Genomic DNA, 18,860 nt, shown 5'->3' with positions numbered 1-18,860 from the left:
GTCTACCTAGTATCTGCAACGTCCACAGCACTGATGTCAAGCGGGACTGCGGGACTCTAGGTCCGTTCCATACTACGAGTACTTAAAATCCTGTACATGATTACGTACTCCGTACTCCGCATGTGGCAGCGGTCTGATTGGGTGAGTGATCAGAGTGGGGAGTTTTCGGTGCCAAGATTTGTCTTCCAAAAAAAATCTTCGTCGATAGAAAAGGCTCGCCTTCCTCTTTCTTCTCTCTTTCACCATTCCTCAACAAACCACAATCATTCACCTGACGCATTCTCGTCGTCTTTGGTTGCCGGCTCGGTTAGGAGGGATCATGCAGAATCTTGCGTTTTAGGAGCAGCTACGCTGCAGGCAGACGATGGCCAGTAAGTTTCCCCCACCACTCCTCCCAACCACGCACAGTTGCACCCCAAAACCACACAACCACAACAATATGATGAGACTCTACGCATTTTCACAGACCTGTTCTGATCCTTCGTGATGAGAAAACGCTTAAAATCTACTGATCTACCCACAACCATAATCAGCGGCGACACTTACGGCCAAGTCAGTTTGCTAACTTCATTTCCCAGGTCCACGTACCGGGCATGGCAAACCATTGCCTCGGCCGCGTGACTGCCCGGTGTTAGAATGGTCTCTTTGTATTCGATATTTAAATAGACCTGTACAAACAAGCTGCTCTCTCTTTCGAAGGTTCATTGTCTCGGCTTGAGTCCTCCTTTGTTCCAATATGCCAAGATGGCAACAAAGTCTTTCGCATGGACAATGCTCATGATGATGGAACCTAGCAAGTGGCAGTTGCCTTTGTTATGGCCATTTACGTATATATTCCACTCCCTCGTGAACAACCCCTATTGTGTTCCTTCCATTTGAGATCATTCTACCCAGACAGAAACCACCACAATACCTTTCAGCAGTACAGCTGAGCTGCTACATTTATTATTGAAAATACACCGACATCCAACGGTCACCCAAAGCCATTTAAACGACTTCACTCAGCGTCCGTCTCCAACAACCTTGAGCCCCCTACAATAGATTTCCGTGGCGCTGAAATGGATCCCCAAGACATTAATCTCCTGGCTGCGGAGGCTTATGATCTCGAAGAAATTAATTTCGATGACTACATAAATCCTTCACCCGATGCCTCGCTAGCAGAGCAACCAAACGTCGCACCCCAGACATCACAATACCAGATAGCTCAGATGCTACCGACTTCAGCTAGTCAACCACAGCAACAAGCAACTACACAAGAAGTTCAACAATATGCAGGGGCCGGGAATGACGGGTATGGTGCGGATATATTTTCCAATGTTCACAGCGCAGTCCCTTTCGCACCAACCCCCGGGCAACTTGGTAGCACATCCAGAGGGCCGCAAATACCGGTTGGCTTTGGTGATGTTGCTGCTGCTGCTACTGCTGCTTTTGACGCATATCAGCGAGGGGATCAGCCGCAGCAGCAGTATCAGCCCCAGTATCAGCAACAGTATCAGCAGCCTCAGTATCAGCAACAGTATCAGCAGCCCCAGTATCAGCAACAGTATCAGCATCAGCAACAGCAACAGCAGCAGCAGCAAGACTGGGCCACCGGGCTAACTATGCCAATGCAAACCCTAAATGATTCAGTTTACCCCCCTCCGCCCGACCTCTCTCAGCCCCAGCCCGGCACCCAGCCCGAGTGGACGCCCACGGTTACCCCCCAAATTCCTAACCCACCTGCGCAGCCCCGTGACCTCTACTACGTCCCGGATGGTCCCGTCTGGAACGGAACGGACATGATTCGGCACAAGAGAACCAGGCGGAAGACTAAAAAGGCTTCCAAGCAGCCAGACGCTGAGTCGGAAGGTTCAAGCGAATCAAATGCTGGAACAGGATCCGATAAAGTCTATGCGCTGCCGGCTAAGCTAAACAACTGGGGCTCGATACTAGACAAGAATGGCACAATGAGGAGGGGCCTGTTCGTTTATGACCAACGGGGAACCGAGCTGGCCCAAAACAAGTTTTACAGGCGGACCGAGCTAGCCAAGTTCTTTGTGCAGCATCCCGATCAGCAGGAGCCAGTTCGCCCATACCGGCGCCTAACCTTGTGGATCCAGAACACTCCGGCGCAGCTCAACACCCGATACCTGAACAGCTCGAGTTCCAGCAAGTGCCGGTGGAGAGACTGCCCCGACCCGACCCATACCATCCAGAAGGGGTTCTGGCGGGTGGCGTTTGACGAATATTCAGGCCATACAACCCAGAACCATACGGACCCCTATCTCAACGCGGGTTACATGCACCTCTACTGCTTCGAGAAGGCCTTTGATCTCGGATACTTGATCCACCACGCCCCTCAGTATTACGGGTTCCGGATCCTCTCCGACAACCGCCACTTCCCCCGCGAGGAGCGCAATGTGGCGAGTTTGAAGAGGGACCACCCCGAGATGTCGGCGGTGTTCGAAAAGTGGCAGAATGAGCAGTCCCAAAGGAGCTTCCCGCCAGGCTATACCGGATTCGTACAAATCAATGTACCTGATAAAGATCGTCTCTGGTCCCGGCTCACTGAAGAGCACCTCCGTCGTGAGAGCAAGACTCGGGATACTACCCGCAAGACCCGACCTGGTACGGGCAACCACATCGCCTTTCATCGTGGCAATTTGGAGATGATGGTGAAGGTTAAGCAAGCCGAAAAAGCTAACAAGAAGAGGAAAAATAATGAAGGCGAGGAGGAGGACGGCGGCGGCAGTGACGACGATGAAGGCGTCGAGCAGCCGCGCGTGGTAAGACCCGTACCCGTCCCTAAGAAGAGAAGGGTTGAAAGTCCCCTTGAAAGTCCCCATCGCCTGGGAGGCCTGGTGGGTCTAGGGATTAATAATACCCAGCCCGGGCCCCAGGCAGGTCTATCCTTTTATTACCCCGTGCCGGATAACTCGGCAGGCCCGAGTCTACACTATCCAGCTCCTCCAGCCATTCCTCAGCAGCATGGCTTTTATAACATTGACCCAGCCCTTGCTGCTTCCTCAGCGACCCCCTTTCGCCCTCCTCCCCAGGGACCTTCGACGCCGCGCCTGGAACCAGTCCCGGCGTCGCTGCCGCGGACACGGAAGCGGAGCAAGGAGAATGCCGAGGAAATCAATGAGCGCCTCAGCAAGAAGCCGATGACGCGCGGCGGCGCCGACGAGATCGTCGTCGCTATGCAAAACGAGCCGCAGCACATACGCGACAGTATAATTTCGGCTGCGCCAGCCTCCAGCGCGGCCATCCTGAAGGAAAGGATTCAGAAGAGGGTCCTCCAAGGGGAGACCTTACCAGAGGTCCACGAGTACTATTTCGATGCCAGGGTCGGGAAACTAAGGACCCGTGAACGCCTCAACCTCGACGCCACGCTCATCAAGCTTGAGAAGCACCAGGATCCCAAGAAGAACAACTCCATCTAAACTAATGAGAGACGATAACGAACGACACAAAACGAAAGATAGGTAGGTTTTCATATAGACATGATTCGACAAGGTAAGTTTCTAGGATACATAAACTCGGATATAAACTCGGTTTTGGGTAAGTAAATAAGTGGTAAGCGCAAGCGGCAATTGGGGGGTTTTTTTTGGTTTGAGAGAGAAAAGAACAAGGTAAGGACTCAGGTAAGCCATTATATCTCTCTTGATTTATGGCCTTCTCCGTCTTCCCCGTTTCTCCCTTTAGCTTTTGGTATTTCTTTTATTTTCTTTCTGCGTCATCATTTAGGCGGCATGCACGGAGTTTAGAGTTTTGGTCAAGTTAATCTTTAATGGCAATGGTAATATCGATAGAGAAATAAGTGTTTCGAATAACAAGTCAAAGTGAACTCTCTTTTGTTTGCATGTGGAGGGGAGAGGATCTCCCGTCGACTACGTGCACGGGCGGACACATGCCTTTGGAACATTGACGTAGCATCCCGGACAATGGAAACGAGACAATGCGGATTGACGTGCTCGGCGATTGGCAATGATGTAACAAAAAAGACAGGCGCTTTACCTTCACCGACCGGGAGGTTGCCTTGTTGTCAAGTCTCAAGTACTCGAGTACTCGTGGGTTGATGCTCTTTCTTCTTCTGGGGTTGTGAAAGAACCCCTGTTTAACTTTGATAGAAGTCCTTCGGTCAGTCACCCCCAATTCCGTGTCGGGAGGTCAGCTGCGGGGCTGGCTAGCTACCAGCGCCGCAGCTCAAAGAGCCACCCGAGCCACCCTACCCGGCACCTCGTCACAGTCAAAAATCGAATCCACTCCATATCGCAAGCTCTTCCAGTTCTCAGAGCGGCCTGTCGTTTTGCTTCCCTGATAAAAGTATTGGAGAAGCCAATAACAGCAGCCCGCAACAATGCGCGCAGCCTCGAGCCCGTATTGGACTGTATTGTACGTGTGTACATGAGGCACTCCAAACTTGCCTGGGTAAGAACGCATTCATTTGTTGTTCCTCTGCGCAACAATGAAAATGACCACAGGCCGTGTTCAAAGCGACCCGCAAAGCGACCACGGAGTGTCCGTACTCCGCAGTTGACTGGCGTCTTTGTCGTTGACACTGCCGGGATTGGCCAAGGGAAACGGCCTGGACCTGACAGCCCTAGCCTATTTCTAGCTGGTTACACCAGATCGGGACAGAGAGCTGCCGAGTCCCCTGACAGCAACGGCATAGCCGAGGCGCGCCCTCTCTGAAAGGCAGTCCAGTGACTGTCGCCCCGCCTCAACGCCTACTATGTACCGCCCCATACCTCCTAATCCTAGTGGGCAATGACCAGTGAAGGCGTTAGCGCATGAGGACAGTGTAGACGCCTTTTTTGTTCATCTGGAGATCCCGAAAAAGGGGTGGAAATGGCTGGGTTGGAAGGTTCGCAAACCAGGGCTCGCCAACGGAGGCCGCTGTGGTTCTATCATCAGACAGAAATCTCCCACTAAATACCTTACGTCTTCTAGGCACCCTACTTACCAAAGTGCAGGCAGACTGGACCCGACAGGACTAGGCGAAGGTGGAATGGACTAAACCTGCCAGCCTGGAGCGGCCTTCCCGGTGGTGACCACTGGCGAGGACTCGCAGATTACTGCTTCGTAATGCTGCTTTGAGCCTCCAAGATGGAACAGATATAAAATGCAACATGACTTGGCCCCCCGCAGAACCAAAACGGACAGTCTCGATATCCAACTTGCAGATCGACCGCGTGTGTCTGTCTTTTTCTTTGAACCTTTTAAGTCTTGCGTCAGTTGGTATCGGCACAGAATCCACTCGACAGGTGTCTCGCTTTGCCTACCTCAAATACCCACAGTACTGTTCATACAGCGCTGCACAACACAGTGCGTTCCTCCTCACATTCGCGCTCGACCTGCACCGCCGAGTCAATCCAGCGCCGCAACAGTAAAGAAATCTCAGAACGGCCAACCTTGACAACGGGAAGAAGAAAAAGGAAGCAGCCCCCAAGATCGCCCGCTGAAAGAGGTGTGTGACGCCAAGCGCCCTCCCTTTCTTGGTTGCTGGCCCGACTGCCCTGGCCAACTTAAACGGCCCCAGCCCAGCGGTCCCAGCGCTCTGGTTCCCGTCCTCGAGGCAACCTAGGGCAAAACGGCGCTCGGCCGGCGAACTCTATACAAAAATAACCTGCCCTGCATAAAAAAGGACAGGAAAGCCGAGTCGCCCTACCTTGCCTACCTCGCCTCGCCTCGCCTTGCCTCGCCGCATTACCAACAATAAAGACAGCTCGAGGCAAAGACGACGGCGTCAGAGACAGCCCCTGTTGCATCTTCTTTAACCCCCCGGTCTTGCATCCAAACTACAGCGAACATATACCTTACCTACAACCACCCCTTGCCTCCGCTTACAATTGGATCTTTGGATCTATAACTTATCAACGACACGTCAACCACGATCCTGCCAATCTGCCCGCTAATCAACCCATCTGGCCGAGACAGTCGCGGCTGCCTGCAGCTCCGTCCACAAGCGAGCCTCGTTGCGGCAGTCAGGCGCATTGAGAGAGAGCGTGTGTGAGCGTGTGTGGGTGAGTGTCTGCGCGCGCGCGCGCGTGTATCTAGACGATAAGTAATTCCAGCACTCGCCCAACGGTAATCTACGAAGTAGCTGGAACTCGCAGGAAAGCTATTTCTGAATCAGTCGCACAACTGTCCTGCAGCACAAGAGCTCTGGGCAGCCTTGAGGAAGAACACCTAGCAAGGCAACCACCGCCGTTTTTTCTCCGCCCGCCGTCGCAAAACGATATCTCCGCCCATATCCGTCGCTGGATCGCGTGTGCATCCATCCATAGCTTCCAGCAGCTATTTATTCCTAGACTCTCCCCACCAAAAAAAGGACATCGCCATCCATTACCTCCACCAGAGACAAGGGCCTGGTCGCCGGAGCAGGGTGAGCGATGGGAGGAGGCAGATCTAGCAGTACCAACGACGATGCAGCAGGTGCAGCAGGTGCAGCAGGTGCATCAAGCGCATCGGGTACAGCAGCAGCTCCCGCGCTGCAGGTGATTGTTCTCGTACGTATTGTACCTTCCCTTCTGTCGACTTCTTTGTGTCTGCTCGCCCTGCACGCTCTTTCCCTAGCTAGGTTCTTGCCTCGTGCAGTCAAGCTTCAAGTTGCATTCTTCCTCTGCTTGCTCCCCTTTCCCAAAACGGTAACTGGGAAGAAAAGAAGGGAAAAGAAACCGCAAAAATATACCGTTTCTCTTTCGCTTCGCGAGTCTCCGGCTGTTGGATGGGTACATACAGGAACTATGAACCTTAATGTCTCTCCGGTCCGCCGTTGTGAAGGGACCACCCGACGATCTATCCGCCGCCCCTATTAATCAAAAAGTAATCTATCATATGCGCCAATCCGCCTCCTTTTTGTTTTCAACCTCTCCTTTGTTCTTCTCCATACCTGCTCACTCTCTCCTTCCTTCACCCTGTGGCTCCTTTAAACTTTCAGAAAGTCCCCGCCCACTGCACTGAACTCTACCCCTCATACCCCGCGTTTCAAAGAATGCTTCCGCAACTTTCCCTGTGGCCTTGGCTGCGCCCTTGGATGTCTTGCTCCAGGGCCACATGGAGTTCCACAAAGAGGTTGCGGACTGCCCCCCCCCCCCCATGACCCCTTTGTTTCACGAGAACTTTCGAGGTCAAACAATGCCAAACAAACAGACCAACAAAGGAAGCAATACGGAAAATCAATCTCATGAATGAGTCTAGCTGCATAGGCATATGCATATGCAAGAACTCGTCAAAGAAGTTGTCGATATCCTGCAGAACAACGCATCAGCGCAGTGCCCGCCGAGCACTGTCACCTTAGCCGAAGAAGCTTAGCCTAGTAGCTCAGGGGTTCATGCCTCTGATCGCTGGCAGATGGTTACTTGGCTGGCCGCTAGAGCCCAAGTTGCAGGAACTTGAGAGCCCGAGTGGGAGCAATAACTCAAGTAGCTAGCCGATCGAGGCGGCATCAAGTGATTGGCAAGGCCACACAAACTCGCCGCGTGGAAATTGCAGAGCTCTACAACGTTTTTTTTAGCCAAGTAAACAAAACACACTAGACTCAGTGCTAACCTTTGTGAAGGGCTCTGGAGGAGGCCCTCTAGAATCGAATGTTACAGCGTTTTTAGTGCGCTCGCTCGCGTCAGGATGGCGGAGAGGCTCCGTCATTGCCGTCGACGCCGGCGTGCACCTAGGAGCCATCAAGAAGATATTAGAGGATACGCAGCCCCCTGATCTCGGCCAGACAGACGAGCTCTCTCTGCCCTATACCCTGGGGTCTGGTCCGTTCAGGGGCCTAGAGCTACCGCATGCCAACCCCTCGGCCAACGCCGCCCATATTCACAAGAGTTTGATAGACACTTATCTCATCACACATCCTCACCTAGACCACATCTCCGGCTTCGTCATCAACACCGCCGGCCTACCGGGCAACCGTCCCAAGAGGTTAGCAGGGTTACCCAGCACCATCGCTGCCTTCAAGACGCACATCTTCAACAACGTCATTTGGCCCAATCTGAGCGACGAGAATAATGGCGCTGGACTGGTCACATACATGCGCCTGGTCGAAGGCGGCTCTCCAGCGCTCGGCGAGGGCGAGGGCAGGGGCTACCTCGAAATCAGCGATGGCTTGGCCGTCAAGATCTGGGGTGTCAGCCATGGCCACTGCATCGAGCGTCACAGCCACCGCGGTAGCAATAGCAGCAGCGTCCGCCACGGCAGCTTCGACGCGTCGTCTATCATCACCGGACCAATGGGCGTCGGCATGGGATCCAGCATGTCGTCGCTGCTCTCCCCTCGCTCCATCGCACACCACAACGCGAGTCACAGCCAATCCGGACTTGGTCCTTTGCTCCTGCAGCAGCAGCGCGAACAGGAACGCATTCAAGCCGGCGGTGGCGGTGGCGGAGGCAGTCAAGGTGGAGGGGGACTAGGCGGCGCCAGCAGCATCATGGGCTCTGTAGCTTCAGGTGTCGGCGGGATGGTCGGTTCGGTGGGCGAGTCGGTGTGCGTCTACGACAGCTCAGCATACTTCATCCGAGATGTGATAACGGGGCGCGAGATCCTCATCTTTGGCGACGTCGAACCCGACAGCATTAGCTTGTCGCCGCGCAACCAGCAGGTGTGGCAGGAGGCGGCCCCCAAGATCGCCGCTGGCAAGCTAGCAGCCATCTTCATCGAGTGCAGCTACGATGACTCACAGTCTGTGGACCGCCTGTTTGGACACCTCGCCCCGCGCTTCATCGTCGAGGAGATGACCGTGCTCGCGGCCGAGGTTGAAGCCGCGCGGCGCCTACAGCAGCAGAGGGATCTGGAGAACAGCTTCTCGGCGGCAGCCATGGAGCGCAGTCAGTCGGGCTACACAAGCGGGGGAGACCACAAGAAGCGCAAGCGTGAGGGCGACGAATTGGGGATATTAAGCGGTGGACGCCGGCGGGCCGCTGGCGCTGCCGCAGCATCGCAACAGCATTCCAGCCTCACACCGACGCGATCGTCAACGGCGACAAGCGTTGGAAACACCCTCAAAAGGACAAACACAGCCGCCTCGGCAGAAGACCCCGTCTCCCCCAGGACGGTCAAACCCGGGCCGCCGCGCCGCATCGACTCGTCGCAGTCGGTCCTTTCGTCCTCGTCGGACCTCGACGCCGTCATGACCACGCCCACGGCCATGACGGACTCGCCACACCTCGCCACGCCGACGGCCGAGCTCTCGCTGCAGGAGGCCGAGCTCTCGGGCGCGGCCACGCCCATGCTGCCGCTTCCGCCCCACCCCCAGCCCCCGCCCCTGCACGGCCTCAAGGTCGTCATCATCCATGTCAAGGACAAGCTGAACGACGGGCCCGACGTCGGTGACGTCATTCTCGACGAGCTACTCGACTACGAGAGGGAGGCCCAGCTCGGCTGCGAGTATATCATCTCGCATGTCGGCCAGGATCTGTATCTGTAATTGGTGATGATGATGTTGACGATGATTATCTTTCTCGGGTTTAGGGAGTTTTAGGGAGCCGGCGAGGTGGGTACATATATATGGGGTATATATGGGAGTTGGAACTGGAACGGGATTTGGGTGGGCGAGAGAGCGTGTTATGTTGTTGAACTTTTGTCTCTCTACTTTTCTTCCTCTTTTCTCCAGTTTTGTGGCTCTATGTAGGTGTTGTTGCTCTCGCACTGAACAGACACTCTTATATATATATACGCCTCCAAGTCGCCTGGCATGGGACTGGGAAGCTAGCTAGATGTTTCCCTTTTTCTTCATCTTCTTTTTTTGAAGGGGTAGGCGCCGGGGCGATTTGTTCTTTTCTGGCTGTTGCTTCTATATATCCAGGGGGTTTGTTTTCTTGGCGAGTCTTTTTTTGTAGTTGGTTGGCCAGTCCGGAAGGAATAGCTTCTTTTTGTCGGGTCCCTAGGCAGGTAGGTAGGCAAATGAGGTAGCTAGCGATAGATGTTTAGCTCTATTTTCGTTGTTCCTTCTTGTTTTCCCCCTTCGTCTCCACCTCGTATGAAACTCATTCCAAGGGGGGCGCTGTTTATGTATATCCTCTATTGTCTTATAAATAAACAAACTCAATGGCCCTATTGTCTTCGGCTGTTGTTTTGTGTGTTTACTATGTGTTTACTTGGCTCTGCTAAGTAGTGAGGTCTACAGTCCGGGGTCTGGCCTGATGTTATTAAATATCACCTGTCGAGAATCTCGACACGTGTCAAGGACTCATTTCATCTTGATGAATCTCATAAATGCTATGTGTAGGGGCCAGTCAAGTGATATATGCATGTACAGTACAATACCCCTCCCTGTACTCTGTACACATGTGGCTGATCATTGAACTCTACTTGCATTAAATGCTGTCTAAGAAGCTCATAGGTCACAAGGGCGTGGGATCCTACACATCTAGATCTATTGCAATTGTTCCGCTTTACAGACACGGCCACAGTTAGTTGGCTGCCGGGTGCTTGCTCTCCAACTTGGCAGCGCCCTCGCGGCCGCCTAGGTCTTTTTCAAAATCGGGCCGCTGAAGTTCGAATGCCTCGGTGAGGCGGCCGTAGGTGATGCCGCCCAGTCTGCTGATGGGACGCAGCACCTGTTTGTTTTTCTCGTGTCAGTTCTGTTTTCTGTTCGTTGCCCCGTTATGGGCGATATGGTGGGGAGGAAATAAGGGCTGGAAGGCCTTCAACTCACTCTGGGGTCAACAATGTTCCTCTCGTCGTTGATGGCGTCCTCGCGAGCCCAGAATCGGGTGCCCTCGATGGTGGCCATGGTGGCGTTCTTGCGGCCGGGGGTGGCCCTGCTCTCGAACTCGCGCAGGCTCTCGACCTTGCCCTCGACGCTGAAGATTGCCTCGCGCACGCGGGCGCAGGTGACCGTTTCGCAGTCGTAGACGGGGTTCAGGCCGCTCACGTCCCACTCGGACACGCCGTAGGGGGCGTTGATGCTGGTGCTGTTGGCGGCCTCGATGAAAGACTCGGAGATGATGTTGATGACGCACTCGCCCTGCTCCAGCAGGTTGCGCACGCTGTCCTTGGCGCGGCCCGCCTCGAGGGCGCTCGTGAAGCCGATGACGAACATGGGCGGATCGTGGGCCACCAGCTGGAAGTAGCTAAACGGCGCCAGGTTCGTCGTCAGCCCATCGGCGGACCGCGTCGATAGGAAGGCGATTGGCCGCGGCACGATGGCGCTAATGAGCAGCTTATAGTTGAACCCCGCAGGCCGGCCGGGGGCGTAGGGGTCGATGGAGACGTGGCCCGGGCTCGCCGCCAGCTCTGAGTCCGAGACCAAGCCCGAGCCCGAGCCCGAGCCCGAGCTCTTGTCGTTGGCGCCGTCTCCAAATTTCCAGTCGGGCTTCGCCGTCTGCGTGTACCGAAATGTCGATGTCGCGTCCCACGGCGGCCGCGACGCCTGCACCTTGTTGAAGTCCGGGTGCGGGTTCCGCTTGATCTGCTCCTCCCACTTCGCCGTATTCCCGGCGGCGGCCATCTTTTGCGGCTGGCTATTCACCCAGTTACCCGAGCTACTCGCCTGTGACGCCGTTGAAGAAGAGGTTATGGGTCGAGAAGACGGTACGCAGTAGGGGTTGAATGAATTTAATGGTAATCTGGATTGGTGCTGTGCCGATAATATCAAGGGGGGACGGAGGAGTGGAAGGGGAAGGGGAAGGGGAAGAGGAAGGGAAAAGGGGTGGGGTCCTCGACGACGGTTGCCGTCGGATAATGAAATGCGGAATGAAGATGGGGTGCAGCACCGGGCCACGCTAAGAGCATGCTTGGAACTGAGTGGTGGCATTGGCATTGCGGACAAACTGCGCGAATTATTCCTATTTGGCCGGAGGTGAGTTTGGAAGCAGGTAATCAGATAATCACTTTGTGCAGGAAAGTGATGTTTGAGATGAAGATGCGCATAGGTATTCCGTATACGAAATGATATTGGATAGTAATCGCCTTGTTGCCCTCGGCGGCCTGACTGCCGAATCGGTACCCCATAACCCCAGATTCCGGTCTCTTTCCCACAAATTAAGCTCCCGTCTCACGAGATATCCCTTGGGGTGGTGGGTCCCATAGCCGTTTGTGCATGTCTTAGGACATGTGCACTCGGCCGGTCTTGCATGTCAGAAATGGCCCCCTCTTCCTGTCATTAGTTCAAGAGTTTGTCGCAGACGACGTCATAGATGGTGGGGTGTTGTTTGCGCTTAGAATCCCAAGAAGAGTCTCTTAACCCTAACCCTCTGGTGACAAGTCCAAATGCTTTGTCTACAGAGTATTGAAGGTTAGATTTACAAATTTGTCCTCAATTTTCTCATCTATCCCTATAGGTGGATTGTAATTTTTATGTCGACGACATGCAAAGAAGACAACGAACGGACTTCAAATAATCGTAAAGATAACTTTAGATCCAAGAAGAGCAAGTTCGTACACAATAAATATAAGTAGAGGACCGATCATACTTCCATATCCGGTTCTTCAAATGTTTCAGCTTATTCGAAAATTATTTGATTACAAGGAAACGAATACTTCGTGGTCCTCTGCACGGGGTTGCTTGCTTGACGTACTGGTTTTATTTTCATTAGCAGGTTCACTTAGTTTAACGCATTGGGCAAATGTATATAAACAACTCAGTCATGAGTTTGAAACAACTTCAGCTGTTGTGGTCAACAATGCCTGCTACTAGCCTACTACTAGGCAAAGCCAAATCAAAATTCACGATACTTTCGTACGTAGAGATGATGTCAAATCTTCTCGATTTGTGGTTCAGTATGGCTGCTTAGCCGGAAGCAGTCCCTCCGGCTATATAGCTGTACCTAGAAATAGGAAACTTGCGCCGGAAGCATGGTGAAGCGACAAAATATCAACCACTCATATACCACGCGGGTCAATAAAATTCATTACGGTTCAGCCGCCGATATTTTCCCGGTTCTTCTCATATGTGGTAGACTGAAGGAACCTTACGCTATCTGGGCCTGATGTTCAGGGGAGGAAAGATATTTCAGGTTTCCATTTTCAAATCAACCAATATTGCAACATTCCCCTCTGTTTTTGCTGCCACCTTGCCAAAGTCACTGGGCGAAATGTGGCCGAAATCAGATTCCGTATCAAGATGCTTCTCGGCTCTGCTTCTGGCAAGCTCCCTGTCCAGCTCGCCAGGAGGGCTCGGGGTAGCCGGCACGAAGCACGTCATGATCCCGTCGACGAGCTTTGAGTCGCAGGCCAACTTCGACGCTGACTGGAACTACAACTACCCGTGGGGCACCGACCACAACGGCGCCGCGCGCATGGCCAAGGGGCAGGTGGCGCTGTCGGGGGGCGCCGGGGCGGGGACGGTGACGCTGACGGCGCGCAAGGTGACGGGCGAGAAGCCGGCGACGCACGGCGGCAAGCAGATCACCATCAAGTACCTGTCGGGCGCCGTGCACGCCAAGGAGCACTTCAACGTGTCGCGCGGCGGCGGATATGACTTCGCGGGCGAGTTCCGGGCCACGACGGCGCGCGGCACGTGGCCGGCCTTTTGGCTCACCGCCGTCAACGGCTGGCCGCCCGAGGTCGACATGGCCGAGTGGAAGGGGAGCGGGAAGATATCGTTCAATACGTTCAATACATCGTCCTCGGTGCGGGCGCGCGACGTGGCTTATTCGGAAGCTGCAAGCTTTCACAAGATCCTGTGCGAGATTCGCGACGAGAACGGCCGCGATGTGTCTGCCAAGTTCTACATGGACGACAAGCTCATCGACACGCAGTATGGGAAGGGCTACGTGGGACAGCCCCTTTATCTGTGAGTGCCGAGTCCCGGAGCGTAGTTGCCATGAAAGGGAGTCAGCCCGCAACTGACAGTAAACAAAGTATCATCAACCTCCAGATGGAGGGCTCTTCGGGCTCACCCGGACCCAATGAAGGTCAGTTTGTCCCGCGCTGGCAGAACAATGAGAAATCGACGAACAAATACCCACCGGCTACCGTATGGCTACTAACACCGTGGACCTGTTCATGAATTCAAAGACACTTTATATCAGGCCCGAAATGTAGAGGTTTGGAGTTACAATTCTTAGCACTGGCTAGCAGAGCCCGAGGGCAAGATGAATGAGAAGAGTCGCAAGTGGGAGTTGCAGCTGTCTTGTAATTATTTTTCGAGGAAGCGAGTTCACTTGGTTTGTAACATTGAGAAGTTGGGGGTAGGTAGTTATTTGTCCTTGACACCCGGGACATGTGGGATGTTCGAACGAGGGCATCTTACTACATTGCCAGCAGCCGTTCTGGAGGGCTTGACAATATTTCAAGCTTCAGGCCCAAGAGTAATGTCCGAGCATACCAATGAAAGGCAAGTGCGAGCGTGCGGACTACCAGCACGCTAGTATGGCCCTAATTACATCCGTCAACTTCCGCCGCATATGCAGGCCGAGACAGATGGGACGAAATGCGAAGGTAAGCCCGAGATCCTGAGATCTTGGGACCGTGGTACTGTCTTCCGTGCAGGGGACTAAACTTAAAAACGATGTCTACCTTACCCAAGGTGACGCAGGCTTTCGGTGGGAATTGCGTCACTTGGAGGAAGATGAATGTGTTGACCGAGGGCGGCGGAGAAAGGGAACATACCTAGCCAGATATCAACGTTGGTGGAGTTGCTTGTATTGTGGTTGCAGCTGGCTTGGGCAAGACTGATTAAATGTCTCGTCCAGACTCCTCGTCGCAGGGCTGTGTCAGATCTCAAATTGGGAGCTAATCGACGTCGGCACTCGAGCTTCACCTGGAGAAGGGAGGAGCCACTCAGCTGACATTGCCGCTTTCTTTGGGCCGTCTTCCTGGTACCGGCACCGATACGGATATGCGTTGCCGCTTGCACTGGGTGTGTCTCTAAACCGCCGCATGTGGAGGGCTATCGGCCACTGGTCTCGGCCGTCGTGGCTTCGACTCCTTGTCGCGAGGCCCAGACCTCTCTCACCCACAACCCAAATGAACCTAGGCCGGGTCGGTCCCTCCCGCTCTCGCGAACCGGCTGGCCGCTATTGTCTTACCGGCGCCGCATCGACTTTCAAGGACGCCTTGTGGAGCCTCACGTGAGATCGGGGTTCTTGGTTAGATCTCATCGCGATAATCCTTCCAACGGTTTTTCTTTCCGGTTCCGCTCTTTGCTCAAACGGTGGCACAGTCTTTCAGCTTTGCAGAAAACGGCAAGAAAGGATCCGAACCCATGCGCCCTCAACCAACGGCCCAATCAGTGATCTATGCTAGACGCTTGTGCCCCGCGCTAGCACTTTGGGGGCAGAGCTAAGTGCCCGCCCGCCTCACTAAAGCCCGACAACGAGAAAGGAAAACGCATGAAAGCCCATCTTCCAGACCGATATGACGATGATAATGATTCGAAGAGTTTGCATTAGATATTCGCCGGCCAAGGGAGCCAGCATCGTCCCAGAGCAGAGTATTTCCTTTCAAATCGCCAACCTGTGGTCTGTTGAACGAAGATAAGGGCGTTGCGTCGACACTCAGAAGGCTCGAGGCGGGCTCGGGGCAGGCCTGCCAAGGCCTGTAAAGCGGGGCTTAATCAAGAGAGGCCCACAATCTGCGTCCTGTCATGCCATCCATGCCGATTCCGAATTCGTTGCCCGCAGGTGACACAGGCGGTGCATATACCCGGTTACGGAAATCTTCGCCATCGCCGTGACAGGGACGGCCTCGACCAAATGATCGCCATTTGATCGATCTCCCGAAAGTAGCCCCCAGACCAACAAGTCGGTTTTTGTAGAGGACGGACGTTGCCATTACAAAAGGGGCCTGGACCTCTTCTACGGGGAGCTGGGCTGGCGATAGCACACAGTCGCGACTACGGAGCGGAGTACCTTTGTGGCTCTGCGGCGCATGGACCAAAGGGACGAAGAGCCAACGATTGGGCATGGTCGAGCATGGTCGAACAGCTTGACGGCCCCTCATGTCTGAAATCAGAAAGGGGCCTTGAATGCTGCAACTTGGGGGTGGGTTGGCTTGCGCTTGCCGTCCAATCCTAGCTTTCTCCGCTTCAGCCCATCCTCCGGCCGCTCCTTCCTGTGTGTGGGTTGGTGGGCTGTCCTTGCCTAGCACCGGCAGCCCACAGCCCACAGCCCGCCTTTCCCCAAGGTCCTGCCCTCCCAATGCCCATGAAGTCGGTGACCTGGTCAAAAGGCCACAGGCCAGTGGACGGAGGGCGAGGCTCAGGGAGTCCGCAGAATGCCTGCAGTCTGTCTGTTGTGCCCCCCCCCTCCCTCCCCCCCATCGGGGCCCATGTGCTGCGGCGTGCGAAGAACACATCATCCATCCCACTGGTTTGCCTGTCCTCCTGCGCCGTTCGTGAGAAGTCCCGCCCTTCTTTGGCTTGTTTGGCGTCCCGTTTGCGTCTTCCGTCTGCGTCTGTGTGTCTGTTGCTGCCATTCTGCCCACGCCCTTAGGCTGATGGCATCGTGAGTCGACAAGTGCCTCTTTCGCGCGACCATCTCACTCTGATGGCGACGGCGAAGGGGACCAATATTACTACAACAGCTCCTAGACCCCACCCACGGCGAGATATCCGAGTCGCCCATACCGTGATCCTCACCCTCCTTGTCATCCCCGGCCTGCTTACAGCAGGGGGAATGGCAAGTGCTCGTTGTGGAGCCGATTTTCTATTCCCGACAAAAGAGACCGAATTCTACGAACTAGACTCCATCGTCGTCACGTACCGATCAAGCTTCTCCAACCCATCGCTGTCCTGTCTGTGTGGTGCGCCGGGGCGGGCAACCCAGAGTGAGTTAGTCTGCTAGCGTGCCATCCCGTTCCAACAGACCTCACGCCCAATCTCTAGCCTCCTTTCTCCCCCGTCTCCCACATTGCAACTGCAACTGCTGCCCCTCCATCTTCTCTCTTCCATCTTCTGGCACCGAGATAGTGGCTGCATTCTGCTGCCAGCAACCACTGCAAATCCCCCCTCTGCGTCCCTGCAAGCCGTCGCTGCAGAGGTTGCTGACTGATTGATTCTTTGCTCTCGCCTAAACAGAATTCAGAACCGACAATGCTGTCCCGTACAACGGGAGCGCCCTCGTTTTGCTGAATTTCTCGTCTTCCGACCCTTGCTGGTTCCATCTCTCCCTAAATACCGGCGCCTGTGGGGATATTAGCAAACCTTTCATCGTATTGCCGACCCAGCGGCGCGACGCTCAGACGATTATCGGAGTGCTTACCCCCAGAGCTGACGTCCCGAAAGCGGCTTCGACGGCCAGCCCGTCGCCTTTACCCCAAAGCATCGTAGCCGCCTCCTCAGGAAACCCGACGGTTGTCGCAGTGGCTTCTCAAGATCCTAAGGGCGGGGGAGACAACCTCAGCCCCGGCGCAAAAGCCGCCATAGGGATCGGCATCGCGCTCGGTTCTATCGCCTTGGGTGTCATGGCCGCTTTCTTGTACTTTAGGCGTCGGAAGAGGGGACAGGATACTTCCCTGACCGAAGCCATCATCGACCATGGCCGCCGGAAAGGACCTGAGAAGCCTGTGACACGGACACGGAATGGCGGTGCATCATTAGGTTCCGGACGCTCGGACGAAGCACTCTATCCCATCCAGCCTGTCTTTGACGGCTTTCCTGGATCGATGGGATACGACGATGTGCGGTCGCTGCACTCCAACGCAAACAGTCATTCTCCCACCGGACAGCACTCGCCGGCGTCATCAAATAACGGCGGGTTCTGGGCCTCGGAACGGCCCGACAACTCGTACCGATATGATCGGAGCACAGAGAGAGAAGAACTCTCGGCTGCTCGACTAAACTCACAACCCATTATTTCCGTGGTCACTTCGTATGGACCCAATCCCGTCACGCCAACCCTGACGCCTCGAGTTACCCTACGGCCCGAGATGAACAAGCGCGCAGTGTCGGTTTCTATCGACAGCCTGGAACGAGTTCCTCCCTTGGCCGCCCTCCCGAGCGCAGCCGACTACTCTAACTATCGTATTCCTCCCCCGGCTCCTTCCCCGGTCCCTCTCCACATTTCCGAGCCATCTCCGTCGCCTCCCAGAAAGCATTCTGCTCCCGTAATAATATCTTACGGCCCGAACCGCGTAACTCCCACGCCCGCCGTAACTTCACCAACAGTGCCGCCTGACGAAGGCATATATAACCGCAGGATCGTCGAGCAGGGCCCTCATCCCATCACCTCTCATGAACGACAGTTTTCGTGGGAGGCCGAGGCGGACGAGCTCATGATGAACGCAACGATGGTGCCATTACCACCATATGCGTCGAGCAAGGACTTTGACGCCATGGAGAAGGGTGCCATTCGGAAGCTTGCAGAACCGCAAGCCGAAGCTGAGCTACCGCCTACCAAAGACGGGTTCTACCACGACGGGTCCGAAATCGTCGAGTACGAACTCCCGGGTGCAGCTCCGCAGCACGAGCCGCAACTGCCATTCCGTCCGTACAGAACCGCAGGCCCCTCTGGTGGTAGCTATGGTAGCGGCTATAGCGGTGGCGGTGGTGGGAGAAGGGAGATCGACGAGCAAAAGTTTCTTCTATCAGATATTGAAATATCGAGGATGCGCGCCCAAAAGATGAAGGTGCGCGCTGCGGCGGCGGCTCAAGAATCTTACGACCTAGGCGAGAGGATGCCCAGGTGACAGATCCTACGGTTGTGACAACATTCCACAACTAGAGCTCTCAACGACACTCTCATCAAGGGTGTACCGATTGATAATAAATGAAACAATCACAAAATGATTTTTGGGCAAAATTGCCGCGGCGTAAGATATGCGGGAAGCCTGGGACTTGGAAAGAGATGGGAGCATTTATACCATTGGCATGGCGTCTGGAGTTCATTTTGAATATCTCACTCGATCTTTTTTTCGGGAGGAAAACATATATTTTCTTGAAATTTAATTGCCATCTCCAGAACCGGGGACATCATTGTAACGTGGCCTCACATCCT

The 18,860-nt window shown here is 54.6% G+C and overlaps 6 protein-coding genes across 6 annotated transcripts; 4 read left to right on the top strand and 2 right to left on the bottom strand.

The window, feature by feature from the left end:
- The first annotated feature begins 570 nt into the window (after nt 1–570).
- Nucleotides 571–3,904, top strand: B0T26DRAFT_330785 (uncharacterized protein). The gene has a single exon (XM_060434407.1). The coding sequence runs from the start codon at nt 1,059–1,061 to the stop codon at nt 3,420–3,422; it is 2,364 nt and encodes a 787-aa protein (XP_060297211.1). The 5' UTR covers nt 571–1,058; the 3' UTR covers nt 3,423–3,904.
- A 2,470-nt stretch (nt 3,905–6,374) lies between these two features.
- Nucleotides 6,375–9,406, top strand: B0T26DRAFT_647691 (cAMP phosphodiesterases class-II-domain-containing protein; the record flags this gene model as incomplete). The annotated part of the gene is made up of 3 exons (XM_060437922.1): nt 6,375–6,491; nt 7,544–8,882; nt 9,000–9,406. 3 exons carry the CDS (start codon nt 6,375–6,377, stop codon nt 9,404–9,406), a joined length of 1,863 nt encoding a protein of 620 aa, XP_060297210.1.
- A 985-nt stretch (nt 9,407–10,391) lies between these two features.
- B0T26DRAFT_647549 (uncharacterized protein) lies at nt 10,392–11,431 on the bottom strand (the record flags this gene model as incomplete). Its single annotated transcript, XM_060437906.1, has 2 exons — nt 10,392–10,538; nt 10,637–11,431. The coding sequence occupies 2 exons, from the start codon at nt 11,429–11,431 to the stop codon at nt 10,392–10,394; spliced, it is 942 nt and encodes a 313-aa protein (XP_060297209.1).
- Nucleotides 11,432–13,016: 1,585 nt separating this feature from the next.
- Nucleotides 13,017–13,721, top strand: B0T26DRAFT_645452 (glycoside hydrolase family 16 protein; the record flags this gene model as incomplete). Its single annotated transcript, XM_060437722.1, has 1 exon — nt 13,017–13,721. One exon carries the CDS (start codon nt 13,017–13,019, stop codon nt 13,719–13,721), a length of 705 nt encoding a protein of 234 aa, XP_060297208.1.
- A 1,517-nt stretch (nt 13,722–15,238) lies between these two features.
- Nucleotides 15,239–16,722, bottom strand: B0T26DRAFT_330681 (uncharacterized protein). The gene has a single exon (XM_060434406.1). It carries the CDS (start codon nt 16,339–16,341, stop codon nt 15,478–15,480), a length of 864 nt encoding a protein of 287 aa, XP_060297207.1. The 5' UTR covers nt 16,342–16,722; the 3' UTR covers nt 15,239–15,477.
- B0T26DRAFT_646364 (uncharacterized protein) lies at nt 16,413–18,552 on the top strand (the record flags this gene model as incomplete). Its single annotated transcript, XM_060437802.1, has 2 exons — nt 16,413–16,692; nt 16,943–18,552. 2 exons carry the CDS (start codon nt 16,413–16,415, stop codon nt 18,550–18,552), a joined length of 1,890 nt encoding a protein of 629 aa, XP_060297206.1.
- Between the last annotated feature and the right edge of the window lie 308 nt (nt 18,553–18,860).

Source organism: Lasiosphaeria miniovina, assembly GCF_030549165.1.
Source record: "Lasiosphaeria miniovina strain SMH2392-1A chromosome Unknown B0T26scaffold_4, whole genome shotgun sequence".
NCBI lineage: Eukaryota > Fungi > Ascomycota > Sordariomycetes > Sordariales > Lasiosphaeriaceae > Lasiosphaeria > Lasiosphaeria miniovina.
The sequence above is the reverse complement of the archived record's forward strand: the minus strand, read 5'-3'. Positions and strand labels throughout refer to the sequence as shown.